General features: G+C 41.9%; 1 protein-coding gene across 2 annotated transcripts in view; it reads left to right on the forward strand.

The window, feature by feature from the left end:
• The window catches only part of Fut10 (fucosyltransferase 10), a 60502-nt gene extending 50232 nt beyond the window's left edge, over nt 1-10270 (forward strand). Inside the window, exons 4-5 of one of the 2 annotated variants that reach the window (XM_048330372.1) lie at nt 3130-3965; nt 9324-10270. In XM_048330372.1, the coding sequence (XP_048186329.1) occupies nt 3130-3965; nt 9324-9557 (1070 nt within the window). In that variant the 3' untranslated portion in view covers nt 9558-10270. Of the gene's footprint in view, nt 1-3129; nt 3966-7240; nt 7403-9323 lie in introns of those variants that run through there. The other variant, XM_048330373.1, reaches the window with a different exon arrangement.
• The last annotated feature ends 8130 nt before the right edge of the window (nt 10271-18400 follow it).

Below are 18400 nucleotides of genomic sequence, written 5' to 3' on the forward strand. Positions count from 1 at the left end.
TCATGGACTTTTCTGTCCCAGCTGGCTTTGAACCATGATCGTCTGATCTCAACCTCCTGAGTAGCTAGGATGACAGGTGTGAGCCTAGTTGATATATTTTAAATGTCCTCCAGGGAATTGTAGCTTGGAAGAGCCTAACAGAAGCTTTTATTTTTAATTAGCACACACTGGTTGTATATGGGGGTCTACTTTTCTACACATGCAAACAGTGTAGGCTGATCAATCTCATCCTGTCTGTTACCATCCTCATCCCCCTCTCCCACGCTAAAATAATCTCAGCAACAACCTCACTGTTCTATTTTCATACATGCAGGAAAACGACTTCAACCACATTCATCCTCATTCTTCACCTTCCCCTTCCTACTTCTGTCTGTCCCTTTATCTGAGCCCATTTTGTTTTCTTGTCATTCATTTTTGTTTATTTAGTGTGAATTAATTGTTCCAAGGAGTTTTACTATGGTATTTCAGACTGCATTTATTATATATTCCTTGGAACAACCTTTTTTTGTTGTTGTTCAGAAAGCTTATTTTAATACCACAGTGTGTGTGTGTGTGTGTGTGTGTGTGTGCAAATGTGTATATGTGCACAGGTTGTAGGGATTTTGGTATGAGTGTGTGTGTTTGTGTCAGTTCTGGGTATGAACTCAGGGCACTGTCATTGAGCTTTTCTTTGCTTAAGGCTAATGCTATACCCCTTGAGCCAAAGCTTCATGTTTGGCTTTTTGCTAGTTAATTGGCAATAACAGTCTCATGGACTTTTCTCCCTGGACTGGACTTGAGCCATGACCTTCAGATCTCAGCCTTTTGAATAGCTAGGACTATAGGAATGAGCTACAGCAGACCCTTGGTATCCACATATGTATGGTTCTAAGGAGACCACCCTTGAGGAAAAATCCACAAATGCTCAGGATACATAGACTTCAGCACTCTGAGATTACTTAAATTTATCCATTTTGTATGTACAGTAAGTCTGAGAATCCATAAATTGAAGTCATATTGAGTAGGCTACATTATTGTCACAAAATTCATGTTGCACACATCCATGCTGCTCACAAACCCTAGATCTTGTTTATGCTCTTCAGTACTGCTAAGGCATGAGTCATTTTTTCCTACAATGCTGTCTCGCTTCCAAGAAAGACGAGCCTCCTTGCAATGAATCTGAAACTTTCACTTTAACACTTTAATTATGCTTTGTCACCTTCAGTTAAACTTGGTTCATATGCATCATTTTGGGGAGGAATCTATCACAATCTTAAGGGACGTGTTCAGCAGTTTGCATGGTGATAAACACAACTGATGATAACACAGCGCTGACAGAGCTTCCTCACATCAATGGCACCGTGAGATCATACGGAAGAATTAAAGTGTTCTCAAAACTTCTTTTGGTCTTTCTTTTCATTTAATTTTTGATTGTGCTTGGTCAAGTTCGCTGCATATCTCTGGAAGACACCAGGAAATGCTTTGTAACATAACAAATGGGGTGTGTGTGTGTGTGTGTGTGTGTGTGTATTCATCGTGAGCCTGCGTGCTGCCCCTGAGCTCTTCAGCTCAAGGCTAGCTAGCTCATGTTCCAGCTCAGTTTTGTAGGTCCCAGTTGCCATCACCTGGCCGTGGACCAACCTGGACACTTTGTGAACAGCAGTGGCTTTCGTGCAGTGGCCTGCCTTTCTTCCATTCTTTTCCATGGCCATCTGCTTTTCTGTGTTAATGATTATTACCCTTTTCTATCCATCAGCCCAGTCTGTCACTACATTTTAGGTACACGAATGACTCTTCTTTTGTATGCAGAAGATCATATTAACATAAAGACTGCCATTTTCTGCCAGGCACTCATTGCTGATGATTGAGAATAAAAGCCTGTTCTCAGACAGGAGCTTCTTGACAGCATTTTCTCTGTGTTTTGGTTGTGTCCTCTGACACAGCCTTATCTGGTATGTAATTGTTTAAAAGCCTTTTTCTATTAATTGATTTGTCTTTGGTGTGCTGTTGGCACCAAAGAATTTGTATTTATTTGAGAGATTGTGTACTTGCATTAAATAATGAATTCCTATGAGCCCTACCAGAGCATATGTCTTATTCTACTGTTAAGAATTTATTTGGCTTATTTTAATCTCCTAGTGATTGATGAATGGTGGATTCCCCCCTCCCCCACTATTTCTTTACATTTACAAATCAGGCTTCACAAAATCATTAGTGTCAGGAACATTCAAGAGTTCCATATTGTGAGAATGTCTTAATCCTTCCTCTTTGGTTGCAGAAATAAATTCTACCTGACTAGATCTCCACCCAGGCAGGCAGGAAACAATTGCTTAGCACATCCATCACTTCTGTCTGCACATTATCATGTTTCAAAGGTTTTCCAATTAATCCTGTGGAAACTAGACTCACTCCTAATTAGAATCCTGTTTTGCCTCTTTATCTCGGGATGTGCTTGTTAATTCATGTCCATCCTGGAGTGGTCTGTACACGGTGCTATAATCAACCCTTTTGTCTTTAAAAGCTTCTTGTCTGCTATTTTGACTAAGATTGATTAACTGCACTTGGTTGAAATCGATAATTTTGGATAAAAAAATCTATTATGTGTATTTCTTCTGGCTACTCAGCCATGGTTTTACTTTTTTCCCCTCATTTAATCAATCTGCCAACCCGAGTACTTCTCCTTTCTGGCTTGCTTTCTCTTGCTCTTTCCTTTGTAAAGAATTGTTGATCTTGATCTCTGTATTGCTCTGCCCGTCTTGTAGAGTACACCCCTGAGATGGAAAGCCCAGCTGCAGAAGGCAGGGAATAAATTCTCCTTTCACATCTGGCCAGACACGACTCCCCTTTTTACAAAATGAGAAATAATAATCCCCCTACTCAGTGATCTCTTCCTTGAAGGTTTTGGCGTGGAAGCCTCGTGATTGGCTGCTTGGCACTCTGCACCCGTCACTGTGCCATTCTTCTTCTTATAGTCTCGACTCCTGTGTTTTCTAATCCTAGATACTAACCTGCTTATGTGTTTTAGTTTTAAGCTCTTGGAGGGTAGAGCGACAGCCTGGTGTGAGGCAAGCACTTTTACTACTGAGCTACATTCTGAATACCTAATTATATGCTGGGCATATAAATTAATATTTTTTTTTCTCCTTCTAGGTACTGACTTTAACGTAGATAGCTTACCTCTGCCTCGGGAAGCTCACCATGACTGGGCCCTCTTCCACGAGGAGTCCCCGAAAAACAACTATAAGCTCTTCCATAAGCCAGTCATCACCTTGTTCAACTACACAGCTACGTTCAGCAGGCATTCCCATCTGCCGCTGACTACCCAATACTTGGAGGGTGTAGAAGTCCTGAAGTCACTGAAATACCTTGTTCCATTGCAGTCCAAAAACAAGCTAAGGAAAAGACTTGCTCCCCTGGTGTATGTACAGTCAGACTGTGACCCACCATCCGACAGGGACAGCTACGTTCGAGAGCTGATGACTTACATCCAGGTGGATTCCTATGGCGAGTGTTTACGAAACAAAGAACTCCCTCAGGAGCTGAGAAGTCCAGCCTCTCTGGATGCCGAGGGCTTCTATCGGATCCTTGCCCAGTATAAGTTTATCCTGGCTTTTGAGAATGCAGTTTGTGATGACTACATCACTGAGAAGTTGTGGAGGCCACTGAAACTGGGAGTGGTCCCTGTGTATTACGGCTCCCCCAGCATCGCAGACTGGCTTCCCAGTAACCGAAGCGCTATTCTCGTATCCGAATTTGCTCACCCCAGAGAACTAGCAAGTTATATCAGACGACTGGATTATGATGACAGATTGTATGAGGCCTATGTAGAATGGAAGCTCAAGGGGGAGATCTCCAATGAGCGACTTCTGACAGCTCTCAGGGACCGGAAATGGGGAGTACAAGACATCAACCAGGACAATTACATCGATGCATTTGAGTGTATGGTGTGCAGCAATGTGTGGGATAACATTAGGCTGCAAGAAAAGGTAGGTGACTCGAGTGTGACAGAGGGGTGCAGGCTAGCCTTCTCATAGCCCTTTGCACTTCACACCTATGGCTGCTGCCCATCCTTGCTCCTTATTCTGGCAGAGGCAGGCTCTGCGAGAAGTCTGAACATTTCCTCACTGTCTTTGGGGGAATACATTAAATTTAAAAAGAGATTCTTCTTCCCAAAGATCTCTTTTCTTCTGGAGGGTTCATGTGCTGCATGTCCTGGGCAGTAACACAGAGGGGTGCAAGGGAAGAAAGGAGACACCAAGTTCTGCATATGATCCACGTGGTTAATTCTTCAACAGTGGGGCAGAGACCTGGGGCAATTTCTTTCACTAATGCTCCACCACCAGTTAACTTGAATTTCATCTTTATTCCACATATACAATCAGCTACACTCGGCCCCTTCTTGATCTTCCCTTGCTCTTGCTGGCAGAAACACAGGCCTTCTATGCTTGGGACCATAGTATTCAAAATTTTAGAGTTTTTCAAAGTTTGACATAATATAGCCTTCACCAGTTGAACATTTGTAATCCAAAGAACTCAAAATCTGAACCCTTTTTTTTTTTTTTGCCAGCCCTGGGGCTTGGACTCAGGGCCTGAGCACTGTCCCTGGCTTCTTTTTGCTTAAGGCTAGCACTCTACCACTTGAGCCACAGCACCACTTCTGATTATTTCTGTATATATGGTGCCAAGGAATCGAACCCAGTGTTTCATGTATGCTGGGCAAGCTCTGCCACGAGGCCACATTCCCAGCCCAAAATCTGAAACTTTTTGAGCATCACAAGGGTGTTCAAAAAGTTTTGGACTTTGGAGCATTTTGGCTGTAGATTTTCAGATTTTATGTTTAGAGCTCGGGGATTGTTTAAATAATGGTGGATATACTTTAAAATATTTATAAATTCAGGTGGGTGCTGGTAGTGCATACCTGTAATCCTAGCTACTCCAGTGGCTGTGATCTTTGGATCGTGGTTTGAAGCCAGCCTGGGTAGGAAAGTGTGTCAGATTTTTATCTCAAATTAACCAGCAAAATGCCAGAAATGGAGCTGTGCTTCAGTAGTAGAATGCCAGCCTTGAGCAAAAAAAATCTCAGCAACAGTACCCAGTCCTCCTGAGTTTAAGCCCCAGGACTAGTAATAAATAAATAAATAAAAATTAAAAAAATATATATATATAGTCTTTCTTTCATTTAAATTATTATACAGTTCTTAGCTATATCTTCACAGTTCTATACTCTTTGTTTCTGGTGCTGGTACTGGTGCTTGAACTCAGAACCTTGGACGCTATCCCTTACATGGGCTGGCACTCCACCACTTGAGTCACAGCTCTACTTCCGGTTGCTTCCTCTTTCTTTGGTTGTTAATTTGTGATAAGAGTCTCACAGACTTGCTTGGGCTGGCTTTGAACCAGGATTTGAGGTCTTTGCTTCCTAGGATTAGATTATAGGGCCAAGGCACCTGGCCCTGTAGATTGCTTTTGACATTGAGTTATTTACAATGAAAACAGTCTTGTGCCATAGTAACTAAATTTGTTAAGATGATATTTATTGAAACTAATTACTTTTAACTTTCTGTAGATCAGAAAGAAATTCAGTGTTTTCCATCCATACCGCTTGTCTATCACCCATCAGACCACTGGCTGCTTGCCATGTGTATGTAACATTTCATCTAAGCTCTCTGAAAGCAAACAATTTCCGTTTTTAGCAATAGTGAGATTTCAGCTCAGGGATTTGTGCCCACCAGGGTGCCATAAATGAGCCATATCCTCAGTCCTGAAGGTAAATAGTTTTTGTTAAGTATTTAAGTGTTTATTTTGGCTCCTATATTAATTTCAGATCAAATGTATACCTAGTATGAGAAATTATTTTCATGTAGTATGTTGATACTATATAGGAATTAAATTAAATATATCTATACATACATTTATTTAGATGTATGTATATGCACAATGCACATTTTAACACTTGAAATATTTGAAATATATTCCTAATTTAAGTAGTTGTGAAATTTTAGACTCTTTTATCTGATCTTGTACTAAATCTCACCTTATAAAATTATCTGAGTATCTTGGTCAGCAACAGAAACACTAATAATTACATCATTCTCAGAGAATGCATCCTGGTTTCTGAGATAACTTCCTTTATGATGTAATTTATAGGGCTACATCAGAGGAAAAGTTAAGGTATACCACACACACAAACACACTCACACTCACACAGAACTACAAAAATACATGAGCAACTTCATCAAGTGCCCATGCTTTGCCAATTATTCTAAAAATATATCAAGGCAGAAAACAGCATTTCCAATAGTGATGACTTGCTTGGGTGACTTTTCAGTATCCTTTCCAGGCTCGTGGATTATACTTACAGAAATCTGAAAGAACTGCATAAAATTCTGTTCACTCTTGTTTTTCCCAGGATCAACTGGAATGATGATTGGGTACTAGAAGAGGGGATATAATGATATTGGTAAATAAATCGCTTTTAAAAAGCTAGAAAAGAATATGTACTGCCTTCTCAACGGAATCATCAGATTGTGGTATTTCTGAGTGGCTGAAGGTAGCATAATTTAACATCTTTCTTCTTGAACGCATTGAGGAAAAATAATGTAGGCTATCCTTCATCAAACTCTTCTTCCTAGAGAAGTGACCAATGAAAATCTCTTGAAGGGTTTGCCTGCTAATTCTAATTCTAAAGGAATTCTGCAATGGAGTGTCTTTATTATTAAAAATCGGAACAAAAATGTGCCATTTAAGTTTTCATTTACCTTTCTTTTATAAAGTTTGTTATGGCTGGGTGCTAGTGTCTCACTCCTGCAATCCTAGTTACTCAGGAGGCTGAGATCTGAGGACTGCGGTTCAAGTCCAGCCTGTGCAGGAAAGTCCATGAGACTCTTATCTCCAGTTAACCACCAGAAAACTGGAAGTGGCTCTGTGGTTCAAAGTGGTAGATCAATAGCCTTGAGTTGAAGAGCTCAGGAACAGCACCTGGGTACAGAGTTCAAGCCCCATGACTGACCAAAAGAAAAAAAAATTTTTTTGTTATGGCGTATATGTGGCACAACTTGAAGTAAGCTATTTTTAACACCTTTTTTCCTGTCAAAGAAGAGCTGAAATAATTTTATTTAAACAGACTCTTGATTATTTTGCTCTTTCAGTTGGTAATCGTTTAAATTGTTGCATTTGGAGATAGAAAATATTGTTGTAATATGAATTTCCTCTTTCTAAATTCTGCTTCTCCTCTCCCTGTCATAAATGGCTTGTTCTGTAGGACTTGTCTACTGCTATGGAATGATAGTGTCACCACCTTAGTAGCTGAACACAAGTCATCTCCCAGTTCATATGAGTCGGGATTCTGCTCATGGCTTAGCTCGGTCCTCTGCGAGGCCGCAGTCAACGTGTTTGTCAGGGCCACGTCTCATCTTAAGGCTCGACTCGGGGAAGAAAGGTTTGCTTTGAAATTCATGCTTCGTGGCAAATCTAGTTTAGACGGAGAGTTTAGTTCCTTACTGACCAGAGGCTGAGGCTTCCGTCTGCTCAAATAGGCCGTGCATACTTCCCTGTAAGGTGCATTTCCCTCACAGTCTTATATACATAATCACACGGTCACCATGCTGTATTTTGTTGGCTAGAAGGAGGTGAGAAGTGAATGCATTCCCTCAAAATTCCTGTGTTGAAAGCCCGTCCTAGTGGGATGGTATTTGGGGGTGGGGTTTTGGGAGGTATTTGGGTCACGAGAGCAGAGAGCAGAGCCTTTACGAACGTGATGAATGCTTTTGGAAAAGAGACCCACAATAGCTCCTTGTTTTGTTTTGTTTTTCTGTGATGTGAGGACATGGCAAAAAATGGCCCATGTTCATTAAACCAAGAGGCAGGTCCTCACTAGGCACCAGCTTTTCTGAGGCCTTGATCTGTTTTGTTTCTTCCTTTTTTTTTGGGGGGGGGGGTCTTTTTCTTTTTTGGTACTGGGGATCGAACCCAGGATGTTGCACTTGCTAGGCAAGCACTTTGCCACTGAGCTACACCCCAGCCCTGAGGCCTTGATCTTATGCTTGATCTTAGACTTCTTTGTGTTCTGTGATAGCAGCCTAAAACTAGGACACCGTGCGAGGAGATGAGAATCATGGTAATCAGTCCTTTTCTGAAGGTTAGTCACCTATTTGTTGATAGATAGCTCAAGTTATTTCTGGTCTATTTCTGGGGACTATTGTAAGGAAAGATGCTCATATAGCCGTGCTTTGAGCTTGCTTCTGGAAATATCTAAAGAGGATGGGAGAGAGGGAGGAAAGGAGTGACACCCAAAAAGAATTGTACTCAGTACTGGGTAACTGCTCTGTATTCACTTTTTTTTTTTTGTCCAGTCCTGGGGCTTGAACTCAGGGCCTGAGCATTGTCCCTGGATTCTTTTTGCTCAAGGCTAGCACTCTGCCACTTGAGCCACAGCTCCACTTCCAGCTTTTTCTGTTTATGTGGTGCTAAGGAATCGAACCCAGGGCTTCCTGCATGCTAGGCAAGCACTCTACCGCTAAGCCACATTCCCAGCCCCATATGCTCTATAATTTTTTTTTTACGATTTTTAATTGTTATTATAAAAGTGAATACAGGGATGGGAATGTGGCTTAGCGGTAGAATGCTTGCCTTGCATGCATGAAGCCCTGGGTTCGATAACTCAGTATCACATACACAGAAAAGCTGGAAGTGGCGCTGTGGTTCAAGTGGCAGAGTGCTAGCCTTGAGCAAAAAGAAGCCAGGGACAGTGCTCAGGTCCTGAGTTCAAGCCCCAGGACTGTCAAAACAAAAAAAGAAAAGAAAAGAAAGAAATGTAGTCATTACCTAATATATGAAACTGTAACTCCTCTGTGTATTACCATCATAATAACAAAAAATTAAAAGAAGGACAATGTACTAGAAGCGCCTAGTGGATTATCTTGTACACAAAATAGTGTCATACTTTCTGTACCTTAAAAGTTCTCCAGCAGAGCAGTTTGAGATCATGGAGGGAAGATATTTGCTTTAGAAAAGTGTTTGCTGGGTTTCAGGTGGTAAGGTGAACACATGGGAATTGTGCTTCCTTATCATGTTTTTATCCCCCCCCCCCCCGTGTGTGTGTGTGCACGCGTGTGTGCGCGCACGGAAGGCTAGTGCTCTAACACGTGGGCCACAGCTTCTACTTCTAGCCTTTGGGTGGTTAAACGGAGATGAGCGTCTCACAGACTCTGCTGCCTCTGCTTGCTTTGAGTCTCAGTGCTCTGATCTCAGCCTGCTGAGGAGGTAGGATTATAGGAAGGAGCCACCCGTGCCCTACTTCTTGTCATTACCTTACGTTCTTTCTTTCTTTCTTTCTCTCCATGCAGGGCTTACCACCCAAAAAGTGGAAGGCAGAAGTTTCCCACTTGACCTGCCCGGAGCCCGCCCTGTTTGCGTTCTCATCTCCTGCTCCTCCTCCTCTGCGCGTGCGCTCCTTGCGAGAGATGTGGATACCGAGTTTCCAGCAAGCCAAGGAGGAAGCCCAGGCACTCAGATGGCTCGTTGATAGGAATCAAAATTTTTCCTCTCAAGAGTTTTGGGCCCTAGTGTTCAAAAATTGATTTTTAGACGCATCAGATAGACACAGCCTAGAGTCATCTTGAGGTTTATTTTCTACTTTGCCTTAATATTTGGATGTAATAGCCATATCTTTATTATCTTTTCGGATAATAATGAATTGTTGTAGTTTTTAAAATAAGCCCTATCAAATAATAGCTATGAATTATCCGCAGAGGGTACCTCTATTTTTTTATGCTAAAAATAAATATTTTGTATGCACACTTGTCATCTGCAGTTTACTTTTGTACTTCTGTAGAAATTCATATAATAAAGAGTATTTTCCTTGGTACAATGGAGACAGAGGATCTATCTGTGGATTTTTAATATTTACTACATTAGTAGCTATTTACTTGTGTTTGGCACTCTCAGTGTCTGAATGCTGAATATGAACATGAAGCACATTACAACTTGGCAATGAGAGATGCCATCTGTTGGTTTCTAGGAATTTAAGTAAAAAAATACTGTCTTAAGCTACTTTTTGAAGTCAAAAGGATATATGAATGTCTACCTTTCTCTCTATACCCATCGCCACCTCTCTAACCAGTTTTATACTTGCCATATCTAATGGCCTCCTCCTGTTTCCCTTCCAAAGTGAAATGTCTTGTAAAAGGCAACTTCCTATATTGATTTGATCAGTGAAGTGTCACCAATTGTTCCTTATAAGTGCTGAGAATAATAAATAAGAAGAATTACCTAGTTCATGTTAGAGAGCTCGACTTTACCCCTGTGTAGCATTCAATGCACTTAGATCATTTTCCTCCCCTCTGTTGCTTTTCCTTCTTCCCTTCCCTGACCCCTTTCTCTCTACCTTTTCTTCCCTTTTTTTTTCTTGGTGGACTTGAATTCAGGGCTTGAGAGCTATCCCTGAGCTTTTGTTCTCAAGGTCAGTGCTCTCACACTTAAGTCACAACTCTACTTCTGGCTTTTGGGGGGGCAGTTAATTGCCTGGGATGGCTTCCAACTGACACCCTCAGATCTCAGCCTCCTGAGTAGCCACAAGTACAGGAGTGAGCCAAGCACACTTAACATTTAACTTTACATTTTTATTCCATGTACTAGTTGTGTACAAGTTTCACTGTGGTATTTCCATACATGTATACAATATAGTTTGATCGTCTTCATCCTTTTTTAATCCTCCCTTTAACAAAGCCATTTTAGTGGACTGCATTATTCATTCTCGCTCGCTCGCTCTCTTTCTCTCCTGAAATTTGAACTCAGGGCCTCATACTTCCTTAGCTGGCACTCTACCATTTGAGCCATACCTCAAGCCCTGATTTTTGGTGGTTATTTTGGAGATGAATCTTCCCAGCTTTTTCTGCCCAGGCTGACTTTGAACTGTGATCTTCTGATTTTGGCCTCATGAGTAGCTAGGATCACAGCCTTGAGCCATTGTATTTTCATAAATGAATATAATGTATTTCAAGCATATTCATCCCCCATCCTACTCTATTTTTTTTTTTACCTCCCCTCCCTTCCATTTGTCTCCCACTCCAAACACTTCACTTTTAGGTTCATGCCATTTGTTTTCTAAGTCTAGATTTCACACATGAGAGGAAACATGTAATGTTTGTTTTTCTACATCTGTCTTATTTTGACTTAACATGCTGATATTCAGTATCGTTCATTTTTCTGCAAACTACTTTTGTTTCATTCCTTTTTTTTTTTTTTTTTTAATGTTTTGGTCTTGGGGCTCAACTACAGGGTTTCAGCACTGTCCCTGAGCCTTCGTGCTCAAGGCTCTATCCCTTGAGTCATTGCTCTACTTTCGGCTTTTGTGGTGTTTATGTAGAGACAGCAAGGATTCTCATAGAATTTCCTACCTGGGCTGGCTCTGAACCACCATTCTCAGCCTCCTAAGTAGCTAGGATTACAGACTTGAGCCACTGAAGCTCACACATAGTTTCATTCTTTTTTTGAGGGGGGGGGGGCAGTCCTGGGGCTTGGACTCAGGGCCTGAGCACTGTCCCCTGCTTCTTTTTGCTCAAGGCTAGCACTCTGCCACTTGAGCCACAGCGCCACTTCTGGCCATTTTCTGTATATGTGGTGCTGGGGAATCGAACCCAGGGCTATGTATATGAGGCAGGCACTCTTGCCACTAGGCCATATCCCCAGCCCTAATAGTTTCATTCTTTATGACTGAATAATATTACATTATCTCTATGTACCATATTTTCTTTACCTGCTCATCAGTTGGTGGCCTCTCAGACTCATTCTGTGTTTTGGCTATTGTGAATATTGCTGCTATAAACATGAATATGCTGACTTAATATTCATTTGGTTATATATCCAGGAGTAATATAGAGCCTTCATGTAGTAGTTCTGTTTTTAGTTTTTTGAGGAGCATCTGTCCTGATTTCCAGAGAAGCTGCACATAAGCAGACTAGAAGGGTTCCCAACCCCATCCTCCACAACATTTGTTGTTCTCTTCATTTCGATCCATCTGAGAGCGTAAGTGAACACTCTGAGCATGATATCATAGTAGCTTCTGTTTTTCTCATAAAAGATTGAGACACATTTTCTGTGCTTATTTGTGCATATAGGTCTTAAGCAACTCAATACTTTATGAAATCTTATTCTATCCTTGTTCTTTTTTAGGAGTTCATAAATTAAAAACGTTCAGAACTTTGATACACATCCACCCCAATTTACTAAAACAAAATTCTTGGTTACTTAATGCAGCATATAAATTTTGTGGAGGAGAGAAAGTGTATTTCAAAGAAAATAAATTAGGTGTTCTGAGTACCTTTTTTTTTTACTTAGTATATGCTTTTTCTGTCATTGAGTTTTCATTAATAAACCAGTGGTAGAGTGCTTGCCTTTCACACATGAAGCCCTGGGTTCAATTCCTCAGCACCACATATATAGAAAAAGACAGAAGTGGCGCTGTGGTTCAAGTGGCAGAGTGCTAGCCTTGAGCAAAAAGAAGCCAGGGACAGTGCTCAGGCCCTGAGTTTAGGCCCCAGGACTGGCCAAAAACAAAACAAAAGGCAGTGTCTTCTTGTCTCTGACAATGGTTGTTACAGAAGTAGAAGTGGGTCTCTGTCATAACAGGATTCTTGTCTACAAATGAGAAGCACACTCTCTGCCTTAGTATGTTTGCCTGTGTTGATCCCATCATGCTACACGTTCTCTTTACTTCACCATCTCCATTTGTGAAATACTGTTAATTCAGGGACCAGCCTCACAGGACTGAGCAGTTTTGCACAGCACAACATCCTGCTTAGTGCCTCGGTGTGTTTCATGTCGGTTATTTGTAAGGACAGATATTTTTAAAGCAGTGTGACAATGTGGACAAACCCTTCCAGAAATGTGGGAAGACAGAGTGCTCATCAGCCATCTTCATTCCATCACCAGAAAGTGGAGGTAACCAATAATTTAATAATGATACTAGAACGTGACTATTTTTGATAAATGATTGTTTTATTTTCATTGTCCTTGGGGACTACTTTCTAGTAGTTTGAATATTGCTGGGTGTAATTATCATTATACTATACTATTCTCTTTTTTTTGTGTTTTGTTTTTTTTTGCAAGTCCTGGGCCATGAACTCGGCCTGAGCACTGTCCCTGGCTTCTTTTTGCTCAAGGCTAGCACTCTTACCACTTGAGCCACAGCGCCACTTCTGGCCATTTTCTGTATATGTGGTGATGGGGAATTGAACCCAGGGCCTCATGTGTACGAGGCAAGCACTCTTGCCACTAGGCCATATCCCCAGCCCTGTAATTATTGTAAATGATGGAGTGGATACATATGGTATGATGTTGGGGTCCATCTTTCTCCCCTGGATGGAAGGGGCCTGATGCACCTCCCCCAGCTGGGGAATGCGGCCCTTCCATCCTCTCTACATTGGAATCCGGAGAAACCGGTTGGGCAAATAGACCCCCGACTTAGCTGGCAGCCAGCCCAGCGCCTACCAGCCCCGCCCTGGTTTGGCGCGCTCAGAGTGACATAGCCCCTTGGAGGTCAAGTGACAGCTCATGGCCTATGGGAATCCTGGCCAACCCCCTCCTTCGGGATCATCTCCCCTTGTCCCTCTCTCAATAAAGTTAGTTCGCTCTCAGAAGCCTACTCCGTGGTCTATGTACGTTAGCTCCCAGGGTAGGATAGCGGTCACATTGCCACGCGGGTCGCGCGCACGCCAGGCCGGAGCCGCCCCTATGTCTCACCCTGACAGACCTGCAGGCCGAGGGTTAGGGGAGAGGACGATACGAGGGTAATAAGAGAGAAAATAAGCATTTGAGCCAGAGCAGAGAAAGCAGACCCAACACTGGGCCATGAACTCGGCCTGAGCACTGTCCCTGGCTTCTTTTTGCTCAAGGCTAGCACTCTTACCACTTGAGCCACAGCGCCACTTCTGGCCATTTTCTGTATATGTGGTGCTGGGGAATCAAACCCAGGGCTTCATGTATACAAGTCAAGCACTCTTGCCACTAGGCCATATCCCCAGCCCTGTAATTATTGTAAATGATGGAGTGGATACATATGGTATGATGTGTACTGCTCAGAAATAAAAGACACAAGCAGAAGTGAGTATCCTTTCAGTCACTCATCACACATTACATATTACACATAGGAGAACCGGTTCAACATCTGTAGGACACTGCATGAATCTAAGCATTGATCTAGACTTGAAATGCCTGATAGCATAGGGAATATTTAAGAGAGTCATTTCTTAGTTGTAATTCCCACTAAAGATAAACTTTTTTAATATTATGTTTTTACTGTTATTATGAAGGTGATAGGTAGAGGGGTTACAGTTACATAAGTCTGGTAATGAGTACATTTGTTTTTGGACAATGTGACCCCTTCCAGGATGAAATTCGTTAGGAGAAATCTGTTGTCTTTGTCTGTACTGAGGTAATGCAATAGACTACTGTGAAATGGGTTGCTTAGAAATAGGAATTTATTTCTCATAGTCCACAAAGTTGGAGAGTCTTAAGCTGTCAGTAGATTCAGTGTTTGGTGAAGTCCAACTTTGTGTTTCATGTATGGCCATCTGTGTCTTCATATGGTGGAAGAGGAGAGGGAACTCTGGGGTCTCTTATACTAGTCTAACTTGTGATGGCTCTGCAAAAATGACCTTTTATTTATTCTTCAAAGGCTTCACCTCTTCAAGCTGTCATGTTGGGATTTGGATTTCAGTGTCTGGATTTGGGAGACACAAATACTCAGTTCCTGATCCCTCCAGATTCTTATCCTTCACACATGCAAAATTTATTCATATACCCAAACAGCCTCAAAAGCTTAACTTACTTCAGCATAAACTCAAGAGCATAAGATCCAGAGTCTCGTCTAGGTTTCATTTAAATTAGATATGAATGAGAATCAAGATGTGTTTTATCCTGAGGCAAACGTCCCTCAATATGTAAAGCTACATTATGGGCATGCAAACCCTAATGGTGGACTAGACAGTCCCCATCCCAAAGGGCGTATTGGGAAGGAAAAACATCACAAGTCTAAAGCCTAACGGGGAAACTTGCATTAGAACGGAAGGCTGGAGGAGAATCCCATTTGACTCCCCATCTTGTCTCTTTCAGGACCACCGCAGCTTGGTGAACAGCTTCCCGGCAACTTACACTCACCTCCTCCAGGTTGCAGCTCTCTCAGCTGTCATGACCGACTCCTGGGCCTGGGTACCTGTGTCCTTGGGAACGCAGACCCAGAGCGTATGTTCTCCAGCACGATGCCCTCTGTGTGGAGACTGCACGCATGGAGACCATAGAAGGTTGCTGCCTGCTCCTTCTTGAGGAGCAGCTGCTGTGGCCTGTACTGCTCCCGGGCCCTTGGGGTGGCTGCGGAGTACGGTAATGAGTGCAGGGAGGGATGCCTGTGATCACAGGCAGCTGTGATCACAGGCAGCCGTGCTCCCGTTGGAGCTGCGGTGCTCCTGCCCCCTTCTTCTTGGGCTCTGGGTCTGTGGTGCGAGTAGCAGCTCTGACCTCTCACTTTTAGGGTCCTTTCCCCAGTGATTTAGAGACTAGCCCCTAGCTTCTGTTGAGATGGCTGATTCATTCTCATCTTACCAAAAAGTCATTTTGGCACACTCTTAAGAGTTCTCATTAAAAAAAATACAGATAAATTAAAATTTTAAACTGTTCCCTTCGCTTATTGGTTCTGTCTTCATTCTCAGATTTTACAACAAGTAGTTAGGGGGAGACAAGCTGCTACTTCAACACTTTACTTAGAAACAACTTTATCGGATGATCTAATTTCATTATTCACAAGTTCTGCCTTCGATAAAACACAGAATACAAATATTATCCAAACAACTCCTTTGTGACTTTATGGCAGGTACTGTGTCTCTCCCCCACTTTCCAATGTTATGTTCTTCATTGGCATGTGGGACTTCAGCATAATCGCTTTATCATGCATATTCTGACCAGGGAGTTCTGGTCAGGAGAACCAGGACAATCGAGGCTTTGTGCATGGATTTTCCATTTTCTTCTTATATGGCAATGTAGACTTTTGGTAGCACGGACCTCAAAACCCTTCCAGCTTCTTCACGTTAGTTCCAAAGCCACTTCCACATTTGCAGCTATTTGTATAGCAGTACCCCACTCCAATACCAATTTCTGCCTTAGGCCACTTAGCTTGCCATAACAGAACACCATAGACTTGGAAGACTATAAACAAATAATGTATTTCTCACAATTCTTGAATCTGGAAGATTTGGAGATTTGATGTCTGCTGACAATCTTTTCCCTACGTTATAGATGGCTGTCCCCACGGGACACTAACTTCAGAGGGCACTAACTTCAATTAATGAGAGCTTCACCCTTATGACATAGTCATCTTCCAAAGGCCTAATTCCTAATGCTACCACATTTTGGGTTAGCATTTAAAGTGTGTGTGTGTGTGTGTGTGTGTGTGTGTGTGTGTGTGTGTGCGCGCGCGCGCAGGTGTGTAGGAGACAAACATCTGGTCTATGGCAACAGTTGGAGTGAATGATGTCAATTACTCTAAAGCAAGATAGGTAGAATTCTGTGTAAGTGATGACTTGTATCTTTCTTGGAATCTCCGAAGCGTACAGTGTAGAAGTTCACAGGCCAAAAATAAGGGCAGTTAGTTTGTATTTCAAGTAATTTTGCAATCTTGAATATTTCATAAAAACATTCCTAACTCCTTCATTAGGATTTTTTCATTTAATTTTTGTTAGTGATAGACAGCATCTTCCCTACATAAAATTCTATTATCAATATATGTCTTTCTTTTGGCTAGAGAAATGTTTAAATGCTTGAAAAACTCAGAGGAAACACAGAATTATGAACTATGACTCTAAAGTAATGAAGACCTAGTCTTAGTTGCTACTTCACAACACATAGGCATTATTACCTCAGTCAAGTTATTTTGCCTAAGGGGGTTTGAGCTCAGGGCCTGGGCACTGTTCCTGAGCTTATTTTGCTAGCCCTCTACCACTTGAGCCACAGTTCCACTTCTGACTTTTTCTGTTTGTCCTGGGTTCAATTCCTCGGTACCACATGCATGCACTCTACCATGAAGCCTCATGCCCATCCTAGGGGCCTTTCTGAATTTTACTTTGCTCATATGTGTAGTAAGACCTCTACCACCTATTATGATAGCCAACCTCCCTTGGAGATTATTGTGATGATTGATACTTAGCTTAATAAATATTGGCTGTAGTCGTTGAAACAGTCCTAATCACTACCTGTCAGTTTTTGAAAACCTTGAGAAAAGTCCAGAAAAAGAATGATTAATGGTAATACCAGAGGGAATACTCTTGTTATTACATACATAATTAGGCTTTATGCTAGTTACCTTAGTTGATATGAATAAGACATGAGAAAGAGGGGGGTGAAGGGTTGTAGGTAGGGTTTTGTGAGTGGGTGTTGGTGTTAAAACCAGGGATAGGTCAGAGTATTCTTTGACTCATTTCCTTTTTATGGGATTTGTTTCTTTTCTTTTCTTTCTTTCTTTTTTTTAAATCAGGGATCAGGACTTGAACTTGGTACCTGCCACTCATTTTAGCTAGCACTCAACCCATTGAGCCACTCTTCCAAACCCAACTTCTATGGGTTTTCTGATGGAGTTTTGCACATTGCTGCAAGTAATATAATCACAACTAGCTCTTCAAACCTGAATGAATCCAATAAAATTGATAAAATTATGACTTGAGCATATAATTCAGACCTTTCTATTTCCCAGTTTTGAATCTTGGGACCATCCCATTCAGTGTGCCTATATCAAGAAAAAGAGAAAGATGTCCATGTGGTGATGCTGTTTACTCAATCACTGGAGATCAACAAAGAAGAAAGGAAATAAGAGAAATCCAATGCCACAGACCAGCCCTCTCTTGCTCGCCATATGGTTGGGATGTAAGACTACATAGAGGACAAGAGCTAACTTTTAGGTCATAGTGAGCCTTTTGACTACAAAATGTCCCATCAATTATGTGGGTTCCAGCACATTCAACAACACCAGCGGTGCTGGTGACGGGGGCCAGGGACAGAAGTAGTTCTGTAGGATTCTGGTCCTCTCAATTGATTGGGCAGGGATGATGACATGTAGCATTTTTATTTATTTATTTATGTATGACTATTTTAAGGAAGGGAGAAATAGCAGTGTATATTAGAAAGAGAACAATTTAGCTGGATATCAGTGGCTCATGTCTGTAATCCAAGCCATTCAGAGGCCATTTTGTAGGATGTTGGTTTGAAGGCAGCTCATCAGAAAAGTCCTCAAGACACCATTTCTAGTTAACTAAAAATGGACCTGCAGATGTGGCTCAAGAGGTAGAGTGCCTAGCCTTGAGCAAACAAGCCAAGCAAGTGTGGGGCTCTAAGTTCAAGCCTCAGTACTGTTAAATAAACAGGGATAATAATTAAACTC

This window comes from Perognathus longimembris, chromosome 21 (genome assembly GCF_023159225.1).
Source record: "Perognathus longimembris pacificus isolate PPM17 chromosome 21, ASM2315922v1, whole genome shotgun sequence".
Taxonomy (NCBI): domain Eukaryota; kingdom Metazoa; phylum Chordata; class Mammalia; order Rodentia; family Heteromyidae; genus Perognathus; species Perognathus longimembris.